This window comes from Aspergillus flavus, chromosome 1 (genome assembly GCF_009017415.1).
Source record: "Aspergillus flavus chromosome 1, complete sequence".
NCBI classification, from domain to species: Eukaryota; Fungi; Ascomycota; class Eurotiomycetes; order Eurotiales; family Aspergillaceae; genus Aspergillus; species Aspergillus flavus.
The window spans coordinates 6,120,510-6,139,428 of NC_092406.1; the positions used below are offsets into that span (position 1 = coordinate 6,120,510).

General features: G+C 50.2%; 10 protein-coding genes and 1 non-coding gene across 11 annotated transcripts; 5 read left to right on the plus strand and 6 right to left on the minus strand.

Annotated features, from left to right (window-relative positions):
- Positions 1-252: 252 nt before the first annotated feature.
- On the minus strand, positions 253-2,598 carry F9C07_11306 (FAD-NAD(P)-binding-domain-containing protein; the record flags this gene model as incomplete). Its single annotated transcript, XM_041284066.1, has 1 exon — positions 253-2,598. One exon carries the CDS (start codon positions 2,596-2,598, stop codon positions 253-255), a length of 2,346 nt encoding a protein of 781 aa, XP_041139886.1.
- Positions 2,599-3,373: 775 nt separating this feature from the next.
- On the plus strand, positions 3,374-4,428 carry F9C07_11307 (putative methylenetetrahydrofolate dehydrogenase; the record flags this gene model as incomplete). Its single annotated transcript, XM_041284072.1, has 3 exons — positions 3,374-3,552; positions 3,614-4,247; positions 4,318-4,428. The coding sequence occupies 3 exons, from the start codon at positions 3,374-3,376 to the stop codon at positions 4,426-4,428; spliced, it is 924 nt and encodes a 307-aa protein (XP_041139885.1).
- A 323-nt stretch (positions 4,429-4,751) lies between these two features.
- Positions 4,752-6,008, minus strand: F9C07_11308 (putative monocarboxylate permease; the record flags this gene model as incomplete). Its single annotated transcript, XM_041284064.1, has 1 exon — positions 4,752-6,008. The coding sequence occupies one exon, from the start codon at positions 6,006-6,008 to the stop codon at positions 4,752-4,754; it is 1,257 nt and encodes a 418-aa protein (XP_041139884.1).
- A 702-nt stretch (positions 6,009-6,710) lies between these two features.
- F9C07_1170710 (uncharacterized protein) lies at positions 6,711-7,459 on the minus strand. Its single transcript, XM_071507664.1, has one exon. It carries the CDS (start codon positions 7,282-7,284, stop codon positions 6,910-6,912), a length of 375 nt encoding a protein of 124 aa, XP_071366129.1. The 5' UTR covers positions 7,285-7,459; the 3' UTR covers positions 6,711-6,909.
- On the plus strand, positions 7,405-7,836 carry F9C07_11309 (uncharacterized protein; the record flags this gene model as incomplete). The annotated part of the gene is made up of 1 exon (XM_041284074.1): positions 7,405-7,836. One exon carries the CDS (start codon positions 7,405-7,407, stop codon positions 7,834-7,836), a length of 432 nt encoding a protein of 143 aa, XP_041139883.1.
- Positions 7,837-8,208: 372 nt separating this feature from the next.
- Positions 8,209-8,289, minus strand: F9C07_t64. Its single transcript has one exon. It is a non-coding gene; the product is annotated as a tRNA-Ser (tRNA).
- A 165-nt stretch (positions 8,290-8,454) lies between these two features.
- F9C07_11310 (putative homoserine dehydrogenase) lies at positions 8,455-9,633 on the minus strand (the record flags this gene model as incomplete). Its single annotated transcript, XM_041288316.1, has 2 exons — positions 8,455-9,518; positions 9,594-9,633. The coding sequence occupies 2 exons, from the start codon at positions 9,631-9,633 to the stop codon at positions 8,455-8,457; spliced, it is 1,104 nt and encodes a 367-aa protein (XP_041139882.1).
- Positions 9,634-10,070: 437 nt separating this feature from the next.
- Positions 10,071-12,209, plus strand: F9C07_1171083 (NAD-dependent aldehyde dehydrogenase). Its single transcript, XM_071507666.1, has 4 exons — positions 10,071-10,294; positions 10,348-10,435; positions 10,497-11,741; positions 11,799-12,209. The coding sequence occupies exons 1-4, from the start codon at positions 10,274-10,276 to the stop codon at positions 11,939-11,941; spliced, it is 1,497 nt and encodes a 498-aa protein (XP_071366130.1). The 5' UTR covers positions 10,071-10,273; the 3' UTR covers positions 11,942-12,209.
- Positions 12,210-12,371: 162 nt separating this feature from the next.
- On the plus strand, positions 12,372-14,047 carry F9C07_11312 (uncharacterized protein; the record flags this gene model as incomplete). Its single annotated transcript, XM_041284071.1, has 3 exons — positions 12,372-12,445; positions 12,501-13,250; positions 13,309-14,047. The coding sequence occupies 3 exons, from the start codon at positions 12,372-12,374 to the stop codon at positions 14,045-14,047; spliced, it is 1,563 nt and encodes a 520-aa protein (XP_041139880.1).
- A 521-nt stretch (positions 14,048-14,568) lies between these two features.
- Positions 14,569-16,558, minus strand: F9C07_2280302 (uncharacterized protein). The gene has a single exon (XM_041284063.2). The coding sequence runs from the start codon at positions 16,458-16,460 to the stop codon at positions 14,733-14,735; it is 1,728 nt and encodes a 575-aa protein (XP_041139879.1). The 5' UTR covers positions 16,461-16,558; the 3' UTR covers positions 14,569-14,732.
- A 58-nt stretch (positions 16,559-16,616) lies between these two features.
- Positions 16,617-18,425, plus strand: F9C07_2280303 (Alpha/Beta hydrolase protein). The gene has a single exon (XM_041284073.2). It carries the CDS (start codon positions 16,818-16,820, stop codon positions 18,141-18,143), a length of 1,326 nt encoding a protein of 441 aa, XP_041139878.1. The 5' UTR covers positions 16,617-16,817; the 3' UTR covers positions 18,144-18,425.
- Positions 18,426-18,919: the final 494 nt, after the last annotated feature.

Genomic DNA, 18,919 nt, shown 5'->3' on the forward strand with positions numbered 1-18,919 from the left:
TCGCAGAGTCCTTGGCGGGATTTAAGATTATGAACCTAGAAAGGAAGTTATTGGGTATTGATTGTCTCAAGGAGACTGGCTCTACTCGCAAAGAAAGAATGGAAATCTGGGAAATGTTGTCATTTACTCACGTATACGTTAATGTTAGAAGAATAATCACATCACGCTCTAACCAGCAGATGTCAATCGAAAGCAAAAGACACCAAAACTCCACGATTCGAACAACATGCCAACAAAAGGCCAATACCCGACTCACGGCCTATTCTTATCATACCACTCCTGAACGACCTCATCAATGTGCGCCCGGAACTTCTCCTGCTTCTTTAGTGGTGCAAACGACTCCACGATAACATTGACAATACTCTCAGCGTCAACTAGTCGAATTCCGTCTTTACGATAGCCCTCCAGATCCTCTTTTGTCGGGAAAGTATAATAGTTACTCTCCTCGGCCTTCTGCGGAACATTGGATAGCTCCTTTCCTCGGGCGATATTATCACACACATCAACTGCCATCTTTGCCCCCATTTTATAAACATCGTTCATGAAATGCAACATCGACTTGGAGTAGTCAATAGGATGGTGACGAACGTCAATGAGATCACCTGCGTCCCAGTCCTCGTCGATGTCATGGAGGGAGTACCCGAAGAATTTCTCTCTGTTCTTCATAGCTCGGACAGTAGTCATGACTCCCCGGTAAGTGGGAAGAACACCCGGGTGTAGGTTGAGCAGTCTTTTGGGCCGGGCGAAGTAGCGGATGATATCTGTCTTGAACCTCTGGTAGCAGCGCAACGAGAGCCCCACGTCGATATGGTGTTTTCGAAGAGTATTGATAAAAGACGCACTATTGACGTTGGGGACTTCCTGCACGAGGATCCCATAAGCGTCTTTCATCTGCTCGATTGTCATGTGTGGTGCACCGTTAGGTTTCTCATTCTTGAAGTACGGGATGACGTGTTTTTGCAAGAGCTCTCGCTCGAAGAATGTCAGTTCCCGGAGCTCGAAGGGCGGAGTGGTCTTGCGGTTTGCTTTGTGTACCGGGAGGAAGATGAAGGGCGTGTGACCGGCGGCTAGGAGCTGGGGTACTAGTGTACTGGCCATGAGGTGCGAGAAGAGGTCGCTTCCTAGGAAGATTGCAATGTGTAGGGGACGTGCGGTGGGCTCGTCCGTTATGGCATCTGCGATCCGGGCCGCGTGGGCAGCGACGCGGTCAATGGCACTCACGTAGAAATGGGTACCTCTGGTAAGAGACCCGATGACATGCAAGCCCTCTGATGCACGCAGACTGTCAAAGTCGACGGCCACGCCGCCGGCAGGGTGAGGTTTGAGGAGCCCCTTCTCCACTGCGGATTGAATCAGCGGTGATTCAATTCGGTCGAGTTGGCATTCTTGTCCGGTGGCCTCGATCACATAGGGAGCTTCTAGAAGTCCGATGGAGGTCTGTGCTTTATAGATACCGTCCCATTGTACTCTGTCACCTTGGACTACCTGTAGCTGTCCTTTCCTCAAAAGACCGAGTATTTTCTCGGCATTTTGTATCGGCATTCCGTGGCGGTACCTCATCCAGGGACTGAAAAACTTGTCCATAAAAAGCTGCTGGCTTTTCGCAGGTAGGCCGTTCCAGTAGCGCTCGATAACAGGCGCTGTGCCTCGCAGCACTTTCTGCCATTCAACCTTGCCGGTCTTTGCAGCTTGGATGTCGTGTTCCAGCTGTTTCACAGGAGATTCATCATTGTGGAGCCAGCCCCAGTCGCCGTTGGTAGCGTGGAAGATCTCCTCCATCAAGCTGCTCGTTACTTGCAGCAAGTTCTCATCAGAATTCTCTTCGATATGCTTTGCAAGATCATGCAAGACATAGCGTCGGGAAAACGGCGTCGTGTCTCCCTGAACCTTGGGCAAACTGCCGCTACGCGACATAAAGGTAATGGGCCCCTGATGGCCATGTTCCGAGAGGAAAATAGCCGCATCCACAGCAGACAATCGTGAACCGACAACAAGAACAGAAGCATCAGTCGGGATCGTCTTGAGCTGCGATGTCGGCCACGGACCGGGGAAGAACCCGGGTAAATTGATAAGATGAGTATTGCACACCGAGGTAAAGTTCCCCAGCGCCAAGACGACAGACTTCGCTGTCAATTGCGTGCCATTCCGAAGACTCAAAGTCATTGTACCGTCAGCCTGTCGATCAATGTCGTGTGCCTCGTCTTGAATCACGGAAACCCCGAGTCCGATATGTTGAGCTTCCTCCAACGCCTGCCCCCACGTTTCCTGGAGATATTGGCCATATCTCGCCCGAGACGGGAATGGCCCACTTTCTTGGTCTGTGCGCCATTGACTGAAATGGAGGGGTTTGTCGTGATATAATCCCATCGTGTCGGTGTGCATGTTGAGGATGGTCCCCTCACATTGCGATGAGTATGGAAGACCCGGTCCGGGGAGGCCATTCTTTTCCACGAAGATTACTTCTCCAAGGGCTTTCCCGTTCTTGACTCGCTCGATCAACTGAAGAAGAATTGCCACTCCACTTGCTCCGCTTCCTACCACAATGAGGTCATTGGCGGGAGGGGAGGGAGTAGAAGGGTGGGATACTGCTGAACCCATGGTAGAAGGTGTTGAGCTCTTGTGGTGGAGATACCATTGATCGGAGGTTTTATATCAGCAGGAGGCCACTCGTTTATATGCCTTCGTGCGGAGAAAAACTGATGCATTTCGAAGAATGAGGGGCAATTGGAGAAAGAGACACGAGAGCATTATGACCAAAGGAGGGGTTGTGTCGCGAACATGCCAGGATCTTCTCCGTATAGATGATGCCAAGAGCCAGCGGGGTTTCGAAACTCGTCCATCAGATGGATAGAGATGGGCCGTCACTGCGACATCTGGCGTCAGCATTGCTGCCGCGTGCTGCTATGACTCGTTGTCAGTAAAGAAGCCAGCCGCTGAGGGAGGGGAAGATCAGTGGATCACGTCTACGTGGACGAAGGGCCAGCTATTGAGATCATTAGCTCGCCACCTCCATTGTTCCAGACATCCATGGACGGCTAGACGGTCTTGCACGGAGTCCGAAGTGGGGTGTTCGACATCCCAATAGTTCCATATTATCGCTCTGTAATTGGGGCTGATCACGCATGACTCGGTATAGGGATGCTTTGGGCATGGTATTGGTCCGATTGCAGGGCCTAGACAGTGGAAGACTTCACATCAAGATGTCCGCAGGCAAGAGGTGTACGCGTACTTCTTGACGCTGGATCCTACAGCTAGATTATGGTATTTTAAAGGCTGACTAGACCGCGGAAGTCTACCGTCGTTGCTTCCGCTTACACTGGCATTGATCATCCACTCCATTCTCAAACCGACAAGGCGTACCAAAATCCTCACAATGGCTCCACGCGTTGGCGAAACTATTCAGCCGGATGATCTAGCCAAAAGGGCACATAGCCAGATCTCAGAAATACTGACTAACACCCCAAAGCGACTCTTTCTCATGGGCGTCTTGGCCAGCGATGATGCTGGCTCTAATCAGTACGCAAACTGGACTCGCAAAACCTGCCAAGAGATGTAAGCCTGACACAGTACGCCAAGAAGGATGTCAACCCATATCACTGACACGCATGCTTAGCGGAGTGCATTTCCACCTGATGAAATTGTCACCCAAGAATGTGGCAACCTATATCCGGGCAATCAACGCCAACAACAGTGTCCATGGGATCATTGTGTACTATCCGATTTTCGGTGACCGGAGAGATGACGAGATCCGACAGCTTGTCGCGCCTAGCAAGGACGTAGAAGGACTCAATCATCAGACCTTGCACCGGATCTCCGATGCTGCAGAAGTGTCCAGACCACCAAAACCGGGACGAAACGTTATCCCCTGCACGCCAAGAGCCGTTGCGTGGATCCTGGAATGGATGGACGTGCATGATCGGACACGGCCCGCAGGGGAGCGATTACAGAACCAAGAGATCTGCATCATTAACCGGTCTGAAGTGGTGGGGTTGCCACTGGCGCATTTACTCGCGGGGGAGGGCGCTCGCGTCTACAGCGTGGACATATCCGGTGTCCAGCTCTTCCAACGCTTGTACTATCCTTGGCAGTCCGAAGCACTGCACGGAAAGGATCTCCCCAACTGGAGTGTGCAGGACGCCGTGCAGCGGTCTCGAGTGGTCATCTCGGCGGTTCCAGATCCCGCATTCAGGGTGAATACGAAGTGGCTTCAGCGCGGCGCCATCTGTGTCAACGTTTCTTCAGAAAAGGTACGTGTCTTGTAGTATGGAATTCGCCAGAATCAGGTCTTGAATCGTTCCCGCTAACCATAATCGACAGAACTTCGAGGCTAATGTGGTAGAGGTGGCGTCCAAGTTTGTCCCGCGCGTTGGCAGTGTCACAATCGGCGCTCTCCTGTATAATCTCATCCTATGTTCGTCACGGAACTAGAGCCGTTAAGGCGTAGAGGGGATCTTCCAAGCCATACGTCCGTCGCGCTCTCCGGCGGTCCGATGCAATGTCATACTGTGGGGTCATGTTGTGATGTGTCTCGTGCATAATAAGCTATACGAAGAATCTCACTGCCAAGCGTGCAAAATCTTGTCGTAGCAGTTCTTCTGGCCACAGTGGATCACGACGATCAGCAGCCATCGCTGACCGGGCCCGGATAATCTTAATATAAATACCTCAAGACTAGTGAATTGGCCCCGCAATAGTCCGCAACAGCCGCGGCAGATCTAGATAGTAAATACAACCGAACCTATGTACTCCAATCAAATCCTAGCCTTCATCTGCATGCCCGTTTTCGACACTCGCGCAGTGACCAAGACCAACGCGCCCAATAGGAAGGTCAAACCACCCCAGATCTGCGCTCCAATGTAACCATCCGCCCTGGCAATCAAGGCCCCGCCGAGAGGGGGACCAGTCAAACAGGCGAAGCTCACCACGGTAAACCCCATTCCGATCCGGACGCCGGTCTTGCTGAGATCCGGTGTCAGACTGGACAGTGTCGATGGCCATAGACCCTGCACCCCATTGGAGAACATACCGTATAGCACGGCAAAGGCATACAACCCTCCGACCGAATGGACGGCGATCCAACAGAACATCATCAGGCTGGCGCCCAGCGCCAACGGGATAATAGTATTGAGGGGTCCAAAGTAGCGACCCGCCAAAAATGCAGGGATCAGACGACCCACGATCCCGACACCATTGGTGACGATGATCAAATTGGTCGAATCCGAATATGACAGCCCGATCACCGAGCGACCGAATGCACCCACATAGTAGAAGGCGAAATACAAGCCCCAGAAATTCAAAAACATGCCCACGCAAAAGAGCACGTAGGCCGGTTCCCTGAAAGCCGACCACTCGACGAGGGGGCCGGACCTCCGCGGGGGCAGGCGGGGTTTGAGCAAAGCCATAGCGGGGATACTGGTACCGAGCATGACGAAGCCCAAGACACGGAGAGTCCAGCCAAAGCCGATGGCGGGCATGAGGGCCTTGACGAGGCCGGGGAAGAGCATGCCGCCGGTTCCACTTCCGACGAGACCAAATGCCAAGGCGAAGACCCTGCGCTTGGCGAAGTAGGTCGCGACCAATCCCATTACGGGACAGAATTGCAGCCCACTGCCCAGGCCGGTGCAGATGCCTTGGGCTAGAAAGAGCTGCCAATAGCGGGTCGCGAGAGAAGTCATGAAGACTCCTAGTAGCTGCAGGAAGACCCCTGTATAGTAGACGGGGCGGAAGAACCCGGCGTCTAGTGCGCGGCCTGAAAACGTCCCGATGAAGAAGATCAGGAAGATCTGCACGGATCCGACCCATGAGATTGCCGATGAGGATACACCTAGACTGCTCTGGTAATACGCTTGGAACACCCCAAAGCTGGCAATGTATCCCCATGTGTTGAAGCACACCATGTGGCCCATCACTGCCTGTGTCCAGGCGTTGAGTCCCCCATCAGGTGGGGGCTCGATTGGCGTGGGGGATGCCTCGTTCGTGGTCTGGGGTGTTTCATCGCGTGCGCCCATGATGCAGGGCAATAGGCTCAATTGCGGAAACCGGTTAAAAGAAGTTTTCAGAAACAGCAACTCTGGCGCCTATTTTTAACCAAGTGGTGGCTGACGTGGTAGCAAGGGTTCAATTCAATGGGGGTGGAAAGGAATGTCCATCGAATAAGGGCGATGATTTATGTTATGTGATGAAAAACATTAGCGTCCGGTTGACTCATTTGCCCTAAATCGCGGAACTCCAACTCGACCCCTGTCACTAGGACGAGTATAATCCGGGCCAATATCAGTCTGGAGTCATGGATCCCAGTCCAGTTTCTTGCTCTCAGCCAAGCAACGGCTGATCGTCTCTTCCCAAGACCCTGCATTCTTCATTTTCATTACATACGGGAAATTGTTCATCGAGTGCCGATCGCGCAACACCCTTACTTCTGTGGCCCATCGGAATATCTGCGATTTAATTATGATCTGCCAGTTACAGAAGTTGGATTTATATTTCCTTTTGCTCTTTGCCCTACGTTGCATCGCATCGCATCTGCATGTAAGTTGTTGATCGGTCTTTTAGGGCTTCTGGAGGAACTGCCAAATGCAACAAGGGCAAGATGCCGGTTAGTGGTTTTTTGATGTAATAATTTTTCTTTATCTCTCTGTCCCCTTTTCGTATTTCCTTTCCTTTTCTTTGTTCGATATCTTTCTCACCGAAAATATTATTCGCGTTCGAACATGTTGGGAATCCACAAGGGAGACTTATCTCCGCGGACTCCGCGGAGATAAAAAAAAAAGGTAAAAAATGAGATCAACAGTTGGAGGCGACGGTTAATGATATTTGTTACTATGATAAAGTTCAGACATCGATATGTCCAAATTCTTAGCTTTGCTTATTTCCAGTGTACAGAGCTAGAAAATAAGACACTTGGATCAATTACGGTCCCCCCGGACCTTTTCTTTTCTGTGGTGTTAATATTGGTCTTGAGGTTGGTTGATCTAACTCTTGAATATATATTGCTGAAGGTATACTCTGGAAATTACTTCCCACGTTCTGATCTAGCTTCGATGATGTTATTGTAGCTCTATCTACTTGTACAGCAAGACATGATGATTGAGGATTTGAATTCAATGAGGGCTCATCAGTGTTGGTTTGAACTCTTTCTTTACTGGCGTCCTTTACGCTCTTACTAGATTGCCTGATATATCTGTTTTCCTCAATTGTCCCACAGTCGCTACTCACTACGAAAGAATGGAGAATGGCAAACACTAACACTAGAAAAATCCATCTAATATCTATGTTTCCTACCATAAACAAAGCTCAAGGTGGTTGTTCTCACCCACGTGGCACATGACCTCATACCAATATCATCCCGCAACCACCACCAACCCATAACCCTAACCCAAACACCAAACCTGACTCTAACCCAGCATGTCGCCCCAAAAAGAAATCCAAGCAAACGAACTCGGAATCGACCTCTCCTCAGGAACAGAAACAGAATACTTCAAATGGTTCCTCGCATGTCTCCTCTTCGGCAAGCCAGTCCAACAAGGTGTCGCAAAGCGAGCCTTCCTCGAGCTCGTACAGGAGGGCATCACTTCACCGGACGCTATCCTGGCCGCAGGGTGGGATAGACTAGTCGAGATCTTAGATGAAGGTCATTACGTCCGGTATGACTTTTCGACTGCCACTAAGTTACTTGATGTGGCGGGTGTTATCAAGGAGGAGTATGGGACTTTTGGGGAGATGTTGAAAAGGTTCCGGAGTGTTGAGGAATTGGAGATGCATTTGCAGGAGTTTAGGGGGGTTGGGCCCAAGACGGTGGAGATTTTTATGAGGGATATGAGGCCTTTGCTGGAGTAGTTTGCTTGGGAATATGGACTGTTGGAAGTTGGCGTTGGGGTTTTGGGATGGGTTCTGTTGGCGGGATATGTTATAGTAATGATAGTTGCTGTGGAGTCTTGATTGCGTAGGGTTTGAGATTGGCTGCAACGGGAAGTGGGTACTTGTATTGGACATAGGTTTGGCGCGTGTTGCTTTACAGCTTGTTGGTTGGAGTGATGGTTCATGATACTACGGAGTCTAATCGTGCTATTTGTGCTGTACAAAAACATGATCTTCTGTTTTCGAACCAGGGAATACGTCCACTTAATATGCTGTCCACACTCCACAGTCACTTGGCAAGGATATACCCCACCGATACCGACGCCTTCTACTGAAGAGTCAAAAAAGAAACGTCAGCGACAGGATTTGAACCTGTGCGGGCGAACCCAATAGATTTCTAGTCTATCGCCTTAACCACTCGGCCACACTGACTATTCATATTGTGTTGTTTTGAAATTGAGTAAATAAGTCTATAAAATAGTTGCAGGACTAGAACAACAGATGCTCTCAGCCATATACATACATAACCTCCAAAAACCAGCCATGCGAGTGAGAATGTAATTACTTCAAAGCTTATTGAATTCTAACTAAACCAATCTACCTAGAAATATGAGAAAGCACTTTAAGAAGGTCACTCGACACACCCATAGCAGTCACATCACCCCCAGCACCCGCTCCCTGAACGATGAGCGGATTATCGCCGTACCGCTTCGTATAAAAGCTAATAAGATTATCACTCCCCTGTAGCGCCGCGATAGGATGCGTTTTCTCAAACGACTCTATTCCCACCTTGACCTGGCGAGAGGCCATATCGATACTTCCAACAAAACGCACAAACTTGCCCTCCTTTTCGGCCGCTGCCTTGTGCTGTTCCATTTGCTGGTCAAATTCCGGAAGACGGTCAAGAAATTCGTCTCCACTTGACACTCCTTGCAACTCCTGAGGAATTAGGCTCTGAACAGGGAATGATGTTGGGGATTCGATAGGTAACCCCGCTAGCCGACCGAGAATGGTGAGCTTGCGAGCGACGTCGAGACCGTTTAGATCGTCGCGCGGGTCAGGCTCCGTATAACCTAGCTGTTTGGCCTTGCGGACGGCAACGGACCATTTCTCTCCTTGGCCCTCTGTTGGAGCGAAGGAGTTGAAAAGGAAGGACATTGTGCCGCTGAAGACACCTTGGATGCGCGTGATCTCATCACCGGTAATAATTAGATCCTTCAGGGTGGAAATAATGGGCAAGCCAGCACCAACGGATGATTCATGAAAAACGTAAGAGTGTCCGGCAGCCGCAGAGCTGAAGATATCTTCCCATAGTTGGTAATTTCCGGAAAAGGCCTTCTTGTTGGGAGTGATGATGCTGATTCCGCGACGTAGGAACTGTGGATACGCTTCTGCAAGACTGTTGGCGCTGGTGTTGTCGACGAGTATCACCTTGGATGGGGCGCCGGAGAGATAGTCGATGATCCAGGGGATTGTAGGTGGTGCTTGGCCCTCTGCTTCGAGTCTGTCGAGGGCGGTTTCGATGTTGATCTCTGAGTAATCGGGGTGGTGGAGGGCCTTGTCGATGATTGCGATGTAGCATAGGCGAAGACGGGGAGAAGGGCGTGTCTTGCTTAAGTATGATAGTTGTTTCAGGAAACATGAGCCCACTCCGCCGGCACCTGTTGTTTGTTAGTTGTCAGCTATGGAGTTGATGGGGACGGATTTCTGTATGATGGGATGGAGTATCTACTCACCGATAACGGCAATGTAAACTTCCTCTGTGGTAGTAGCCATGATTGTTACTTTGTGTAGTTTTAGGTAAAAGCCTTGTACGTTTGATAGTTAGAGTGAGGTTTAGCATGTTGGGGAAGCATCCAAATTTATATATTCGCATCTATGTAAGACTTTGGATTGAGCATCTTCAAGCAGCTGAAAGAACTTCATCATCGTCGAAGCAGGTACCTAGTTACATGACAAACCATTACCTCAATAAGAGACTTACTTAACAAAGCGCTGATTTATAATGCCGAATTGCTGGGATGGCCCTCCTATGATTATGGTGGGTGACCATCTTCAAGAATGAACACGTAAAATGAGTATGACAGAGGACGGGTTAGTAAACTCTGACAGACAAGATAGTTACACAACGCTTACCGGGATTTGTAGTTCAATCGGCAATGTATCGGAGGTTTCTGCGTTGACATAATTGTTCGATGACGAGAGTCATACTAGGGTTAGTCACACGTGGGACCCGGCCCACAAGCCTTGTGCTGAAGGCTTCGGGATTGTTGAAAGCTGAGCAAAAAATACGTAGTTGTAGCAGGGTATTAGATTAGTATGATGGTACTTAAGATATAAAGGCTGCCAGAACTTCCACCGGTATGCCTCTGTGACTTTTACAACAGTATCGCCTCAAAACCTACTATCATTAAACATGTCACCAAGGCCATTTACAGTTCGTATTCGCATCCTTGAGTATCTAGTGACATTACGTTGACTTCCATGCAGCTGAATGATCCGTCCCTACTCCATGAGGCCTCATTGCTCAATGGTGAATGGGTTGCGGCCCAATCCAACAAAAGGTTTGATATCGAAGGCGAGCCTACCACTCTACCAGTACCAATCCGTTACTTGCTAACCAAGGTTGTCTCTTACAGACCCCGGTTCAAGACACGTTTTCGCAACCTGCCCCACGAACGGTCCAGAGGATGTGGACAAATACGTCGAGACCTCGCATGCGGCCTTCGAACGCTATCGCCATGTCAACCCACGCGAACGAGCCAAGTTCCTTCTGAAATGGCATGAGCTGATTACAAAAGCCCGAGAAGATATCGCTACAATCGTGGTATACGAGACCGGAAAGCCCATGGCCGAAGCCTTAGGCGAGGTAGACTACGCACTGGGGTTTGCCTGGTGGTTCGCGGGAGAGGCCGAGAGAGTCCGCGGATCTATTGCGTTGCCTTCAGTCTCCAACCGTCGCACATTTGTCATAAAACAACCTATTGGCGTGAGTGCGGCTTTAGTCCCATGGAACTTCCCGGTTGCTATGATTGTTCGTAAAGTGGCAGCAGCTTTAGCTGCAGGATGCACTATGATTGTTAAACCATCCCCAGAGACTCCTTTGAGTGTGATGGCCTTAGCAGACCTTGCTCTTCGCGCGGGTTTAGCACCTGGTGTTCTCAATGTTATTACAACTGATAATGAATACACACCGTCCGTCAGTGAAAGGCTTTGCAAGCATCCTTTGGTGCGCAAGGTAACCTTCACAGGCAGTACAAGGGTGGGAAGCATTATTGCAAAGCATTGCAGCGAGGGACTCAAGAAAGTTACCATGGAGCTTGGGGGAAATTGCCCGTTCATTGTCTTTGACGACGGAAACTTGGAACAAGCAGTGGCTGCCCTGATGATCCTCAAATGGCGTACCGCCGGCCAAGCCTGTACCCATGCCAACCGAGTCTATGTCCAAGCGGGTGTCTACGATAAGTTCGCCCAGATGATGCTAGAAGCGACTCAGAAACTCAAGGTCGGTCACGGAACTGATTCGGGTACCACCATGGGACCACTTACGACCGACCGTGGCGTTGAGAAGTTGAAGAAGCTTGTGTCTGATGCGATCAGCAAGGGCGGCAAAGTTCTCTGCGGTGGAAAGCAACCGAATGGCCCTCAAGGATATTTCTTCGAGCCTACTATCATCTCCGGTATGACTTCTGAGATGCTGGCATCTCAGGAAGAGATCTTCGGGCCTCTGTTAGGGTTGCACAGGTTTGAGACCGAGGAGGAAGCTGTCAAGATGGCAAATGACACATCTATGGGTTTGGCCTCGTACTTCTTTACTAAGGACATTGATCGGACCTGGAGACTTCTTGAAAGTCTCGAGGCTGGCATGATTGGCATGAACACAGGTATGTTGTGCTTTCTTTGTTGGATGGCTGTGGTTTGAGCACTGACAGTTTGACTAGGAAACTCTTCGTGCGCTGAGTCTCCGTTCGGCGGCATTAAGGAGTCAGGATACGGCAAGGAGGCAGGCAAAGATGTCGCTATCGAAGAGTATCTGATCTCTAAGACCGGCACGCTTACTGTGGAGGGTGCGCCGGGGCCATAGGGTTATCCGTTTAGCTTGTCTCCCTGATGCTTATTATAGTCCGGGTTTGTGCTTTCATTTGGGGAGACCTGTTGATCGATGCTGCTATATGGCAACACGTATCACGTTAGCGATTTGAACTTATGTGGTGATATTCTCAGGAAACACGGACAGGGTATTTTAGACGTAGAATAATTCTGGTCAACTCTTCTATAAGACAACATTTTATAAATGCACTAATCTGGCTTTAGTTTAGTGTGCAATATTCCCGTTCAATTTAAATGGAGCCCAAAGCCGATCGTATTACCGAGGTCCAAACCCGATCGACATCGGGAATGCGAGCCCTAGTTTTAAAAGAATCCCCACTCGTTCTGATCAACAGATCCTCCATGACTCTTCGTGCGCAAACCAATTACACTTGACTAAATTTTGCTCAAGAAGGCTTGATGCCATGAGTCCAAGTAGGTCCACCCGCGAAAGCAGCAAGAGAAAGCTGGATAGCACAGATGACGACCAGGAGAAACGGTATGTTTCTACCACAGTCATGACTATGTTCTACCACTCAATAGCCATTTCGTAGGAAACTCCGGAATCGCCTGGCTCAGCGGGCATTTCGTCGTCGACAGGCGGAGTATTTGAGGAACCTCCGGGATCGTGCCGACTCAGGAGATCGACCGCAGAATGAGATTATCCATGCGCTGCGGGAGGAAAATGCACGTCTTCGAAGACAGCTTGTTGATGTCCAGTCGAAGCTGTCTAGGGTTATCACGACGATGCAGGCTCTGTCTGGTTCCGTATCGTCTGTACTTGATAAACCATCACAGGTTGCATCTACAGACAAGGTGGAGGCGACTGAGTCACCATCTTCGAGACAAGAAACTCCTAAAGACATAGATGTGGCTATCGCAGCCGATGATTATCCCAAATTGGACACATCTACCTCCAGTGCCACTCACACCATCTTGATACAAAACCAATCGTCAGGTCTAGACGATCCCGTGGACATCATGCCTCAAACCCTCAATCAAGGTCTAGCGAGATCTGATAACTCATTTCCAGAGTTCAATCATGATATCCTTGCCCTGGAAAGTCTCACACCACATACAAATAGCTTGAGCCACCAGCTACCGAACATCTGGTCTTTCGAATATCAGATGGGCCTGCAGCCGTACGTGAATGCCCTAACCTCCAGCCAACAATTCAGCGTCACACTGGGCAAGGATTGGACAGAATCCAATTCCCCATTCTCGGACCACATTCAAGTACTTCAGAAATTATTGAAGAATAGATTGGATCTCATTAGACCGTTATTCCAGCCTTCTCCACAGCTGTGAGTTTTCCCGAAGTGTATTCACCCTTGAACATACTGCTGATCATCCTGTCGGCAGCCTCTACCAACAGGTCCTCATGGTCCTTTCCCTGTTCAACAGTATAACCCGACCGGACGTTATGGCGTGGTACGCAAAGACGCGTTTCTACCACATTGTCGACTTGACAGCGTGGCAGATCTATCCCTGCACAGGGACATTAAGCAAGGTCCACCAGCAATACAGACCCACAGAAGTACAATTACAACAACAATACCCCCGGGTCATTGACTGGATACCATTCCCCACGATCCGAAACCGACTCATTCGACTACACGCAGCCAATCCCCAGATCGACCAAATATTCTGCGACACCGTCAGCAGCTACGTCGTCGAAGCAAACATGGCCGATCTCATAATGGGCGCTCCTGCTGTAACGGCCTACATCCGAGTAACCGACGTGATCGCGAATATCCCCTCAACTACACCAGGAAGTGACCCTGAGCCGTCTGCTATGCTTCCAGCCCCGGACGCCGATACTCTTTTCTCGTCCCCGGAATACGCTCGAGCTGTGTTTAAAAAACTGGATATCGATCGTGGGATATCACATTATAAGATGGATCCTGCTTTCTTCGGTACATACCCCGAACTCTATGACCCAAGCGTTGATATTGCAGCGAAGGGGATTCCACTTAGACCGGATGTACAATTGCGCTTGACGTATCCTAAGCCTCTTGATTCTTCGACGTTTCAAACTTACCGCAGCTTTATGGACTTTTCTCTGTATGCTCCGTTAAGTGTGGCGCAGGGTTTTAGGTGACTGTACATTTCGCCCTAGAGCGAGGTTCAAGATCGGTTGCTTTACATATACCCCAGAGCATTTATTTAAGAACTTCTAACAGGCGAAATATTTCATACGCACCTTGGGAAATCCAAAATGGATGGGATGAACCTTTGAGATGGTCTGAGGACTGCTGAGGATACTAGGCGAGGTCCAATATCACCATATTTGGCATAGGATCGCGTGAAGATGTGCGCGGTCAGTTTTCAGCCACCAGACTTTTCCCAAGTTCAAAGTGCTGGTGGGGAAGAGTCCCTACATCTGTCCTAAATGTCACCAGGTGTTTAAAGGGCGCAGAAAGTTGGCAATTATTGCTGCTCAGATGGCTAGCTAGATCGTTGGAATATTGTCGATGTCACTCAGCTGGCTGGAGATGGACAGCAAAACAATAGTGAAGAGTTTTTTATCTGTCGCCCATAGATATTCTATTATATATTGTCAGTGAGTCTACCAGCTAGATCGTACCACTTTGAGTAGAATATTATATCTATAAAGTTAAGGACAAATAACAGTAGATAATATACTATATCTTTGAATATTGAGGATGTTGCTGCAATCTAATCATGTAAGAGTAGTCCCCCGCGGGATTCATGGTAGTCACTGGGGACCGTGGTGCAGTTTTAGGCTTTGTAAAAGAAACCAAAGGCCCTGACTATTCCAAGCTTCACGGCCCGCTCATAAGAATTGCCCCCTTCCTAATCTCCCTGGCCAGATACTCAGCCTTGGCATCCGCAGACCCTCCCGGCGATTCTGAGCTCTCCATGCCATTCCCCGATTCCAACGGAAGATGCAGCAACGTGGCGACACGCAGGAACTGGTTGCAGATCCACTCCCGCTGTCCAGGTCTAAGAAGACTCGCTATCACCTCGCCGTGATCTTCCGAGAAGAGCGCCAACAAGCGGCTCAGGGGGTGCATGGCGCGCCACGGCCCCTGCGCAATGACGTGGCGCCTGTGGTCATCTCTCGATATGCCATCGAAAACCTCCCTGTCTAGTGGTGTGCCGTCTACCAATGCATTATAGCTGGGAAGCAAAACCGTCGGGTCAGTGAAATCGGCGAGACTGGACCGGCTGATTCGGTTGCCGAGGTGGAAGGGTATGCTGTGGCACACGCTGTCGACCAGTTCTTGGAGTGTTTGTTGGCAGTTGACGAAATCTGTGGGGTCACCGACAAACTGCCCGTATGCAAGGCCAAAGCGGCTCAGATCGGAGAATGCATTGAGGGAGCCGAGTGTGATCTTGGCCAGCAGGAGGCGTTGAAAGCGCCATAGATTCCAGATGCTGGCAATTTGGCAGGAAGGATACACCTCACAGATAGATTGGTAGGTGGGTATGGACAAATCGATATCCCGACCACTTATCAGCCTTACCGGTCTCCAGTGATCCGGTACATTTTCCGCCCACGCTAGAAGCTCTGCATCAACTCTCTTGGCATCGGCCATCCACTCCTTCGGAACGCACTTCAACGATGTTGCGGAGCCACCCTGTGTCAAAAACTCCGTGTAGCTGGCCTGCAACTCGGCAACGGACGTCCCTATGGCATCGAGTGCTGCGCTGGGGTTTTCTGGCACAGCCATCGTTTCCTTGCTCCTAATCCATGAGTATGCGATCCTCTTCAGTGGCTTTTTCTGACGTATCGCGGTCGAAACCTCGGTATGTAGCATAAACCTTCGTAAGTAGGCGCGCACCACCCCGCCCATATCGTCCGAGCCCATAAACGAGAGCAAAGATGCTGCACCATTGTGGTGCGTACTTGAGACACGGCGAAGACCATATACCGCCGAGGCATTCTCGTAAGTCTGCAGCGCCAGCACGGCCAACACCGTTGCCGGCTTGCCACGTTCTATAGGATCCTGTATTGCGGTTTGAAGGCGTGTGAGTGCCCGGGAATAAGACTTCCGTGGTGATCGGAAGCTCGTGGCATCTTGTCGCCACATGGACAAGGTCTCTGAAGCCAACGCTGACACGGCGAGTGAGAGGGCCGAATCTTCCCGCTCCGAGAAATATGCTGGAATGAGCATTTCGAAGAATCCGCGCGTGGACCCCATATCGCGGCCCATGCTGGCGTAATGGCCGAGATAGAACTGCACGGCGGTGTCGGGCTCAGAGGGCCGCCGCAAAGTCAAAGCCCTCACAACCTCCCGGTCCTGGACATTAGACTCAGGCGACCGACCGGGACTACTTGTTGCAACCTTCATGACATCTTGTTTGGTATTGGTGCAAAACTTGTGGTTCTGATCTTTGAACTTTAGTTTGGTATTCTGGTGCCTGTTGTAGCCTCCGCAGCGAAGCTTAAGGCGCTGGCACGCTTGGCACTCGGGCTTTGCCTCGTCGCATTTAACGCGGCGTTGCTTGCATGTCACGCAGCCTCCGGAGCGTCCGCGGTTAACCATTGCGACAGCGACGGTGCCGGAAAAGGAGATCTGGTTGCGATGGATGGGTAAAGTTAAGTAACTTTATCGTAAAGCGTGCACAGCCGAGTTACAGCAGTGAGCTTACTCGTACTTATAATAGCAGTGGCTCGCGGGCGCGACCAATCAGAGGACCCCGTCGCAAAACGCTTACTCGATGTGGTTTAGCCTGGGAAAGGCCTAATGACGTAGAACGACTTGTGCCCTAATTGCCGCCTATATCGATATAAGAAGTATAAGAAGAAGAGATGGAACACAAGAAAAAAGAGAAATCAATCAGAAACAACCGGTATAGTCATCACAGTTCTTTCAAGTTCTCTTTTTACTTCATTATTTGCCATGAAATTACACTCCTCCGTCTACACCGGCCCACTGTTGGCCGCTCTGTTGCATTGCGGTGTAGCGTCCGCCGCGTATAGCACAGCTAACAGCACCATGCTGTTGTTGAGCAATGACTCAACCATGAACTTCGACTTGCTAACGCCTCTCGGCGAATCCATCACTGGGGGAGGCGACGTCGGGCCTATCCTTGGCGCAGCCAAAGATATTAAACCCGGAAACATGACGTCCTTCACCGAGGTCTTCTATAAGCTCGCCAACGACACTAAGGCTCAGGCCGAAGACCCGGAGAATGCCTACGACCCTCTCAATGTCAGGGACACATGGTTCTCTGCGGCGCAGTACTTCCGCAGGGCTGACGTCTACAACCACGGTAACTGGAGCAATCCGCTCATCAACAGCCTGTGGGCCGAGCAGATTGAGGCGTTCAACAAGGGTATAGCTGCTTTGCCTATTCCTGGCAAGCGCATCCGCATTCCAGCTACCAAGGGTAACTTCACCGTCGAGGCTATCTGGTACTCTGCTTCCGAGAGCAAGAACGACAAGCTGCCGACGTTGATCATCGGGAACGGCTTCGACGCTGCGCAGGAGGACTCTTACCACAACTACGTGGCGCCCGCCCTGTCCCGAGGATGGAATTGTATCACCTACGAAGGTCCGGGACAACCAACGGTGCGCCGTAACCAGAACCTTGGTTTCATTCCCGACTGGGAGAAAGTCGCCATCCCCGTCGTGGATTATGTTCTCTCGGAGAAAAAGGACGTCGTAGACGAGAACCGTCTGGTCCTCGTGGGCAACTCCCTCGGCGGCTACCTGGCTGCCCGTGTCGCAGCGTTCGAGCCCCGCCTGTCCGCAGTAGTCTTGATTGACGGCGTCTGGGACAACTACGCTGCCTATATAAGGGAGCTATCATCGGAAATGCTCGCCATCTACGAGGCGGGCAACTACACGCAATTCGACGACGTCCTCCTCTCAGCTCGGAAAGCCGGAATGCTATCCACCGGCGCCGCCTGGGGCATTGACCAAGGCATGTGGGCGTTCCGGACGCACTCGCCCTCTGACTTCTTCACCCAGATCAAGCAGTACAACGTGTCGTCTTTCATTGACAAAATCAAGATCCCTGTGTTTGTCGGTGATGCCGCACTGGAGAGCAGTTATGTTGGACAGCCGAAGCAGGTGGCGGATGCGCTGGGCCACTGGGCTACTCTGCATACTTTCAAGGGAGTGGCTGGCTTTCATTGCCAGACTGCTGCTGGGCAGGAGCTTTCGAGGACTATCCATGCGTGGTTGAACAAGACTTTAGTCAATGTGACCCATGACCACTGAGTTACTGCTCAGTTGTAACGGCAGTTGCCTCAGTCAACGATTACTGAGCGCCTATATAGATTCCGATTGCTTGAGGGTCTGATTCGTTCCATTTCGGTCCCAATACATTTTGTTTAGAAATCCGAATATCCTTGATCTCCCTAGTACTGCGTTTCTTGAAGCCCGTTGGCCTACCACGTTCCACAGGCGCACCGGTTGGCAAGGTCTGATCTTGAATGTAATACTGCTTTAAGATGTCTTATAGCCCTTTTTTAGTATCAGAAAGTTAGAGTATATCATGAGTATTGTTAACATAACTATACAAAGTAAGAATCAAGATAATGGAAATCCTAGTAAACTCTATTAAAGTCAAAAGGCTATATAAGGCGTGGCCCAGAGTCCTTGTATCGGTATATCAGACATGCCGGCAACCGGGTCTAGATGAGGCAGCCTACGTGTTGCTCATACGTCGGACCAGTAAATGAGCCTATGTGCGACTGCTAATAACAGTTTCCTGGTTACAGGCAAGGGTTAATTCAGATCCATACCACGGTGCATATCTCAACGATCCCGGTTTGTGGGCGAATATGACGACATATACTAGAATAGGAAATAGTTGGAATAAGCTTAAACATTTTTATCCATTCTATAGTTTCCTTAGTAGTAGGTTTACTACTAAAGGAATTCATATATAAAAGCTCTGATACTGTAGACTGTAGAAAGTCGTAGATATTGCGAAGGTGGAAGCCGACAGTCAGGATTCAAATCAGTCTGGCACGCATACGCTGCCACGTTGT

Bases quoted from the DNA above. Each gene is read 5' to 3' on its own strand.
- F9C07_1170710 (XM_071507664.1), bottom strand. From the start codon at position 7,284: ATGGTAGGAAACATAGATATTAGATGGATTTTTCTAGTGTTAGTGTTT.
- F9C07_1171083 (XM_071507666.1), top strand. From the start codon at position 10,274: ATGTCACCAAGGCCATTTACA. The intron at 10,436-10,496 runs GCGAGCCTACCA...TGTCTCTTACAG, and splicing joins CAAAAGGTTTGATATCGAAG to ACCCCGGTTCAAGACACGTT. The intron at 11,742-11,798 runs GTATGTTGTGCT...CAGTTTGACTAG, and splicing joins CATGATTGGCATGAACACAG to GAAACTCTTCGTGCGCTGAG.
- F9C07_2280302 (XM_041284063.2), bottom strand. From the start codon at position 16,460: ATGGTTAACCGCGGACGCTCCGGAGGCTGCGTGACATGCAAGCAACGC.
- F9C07_2280303 (XM_041284073.2), top strand. From the start codon at position 16,818: ATGAAATTACACTCCTCCGTCTACACCGGCCCACTGTTGGCCGCTCTG.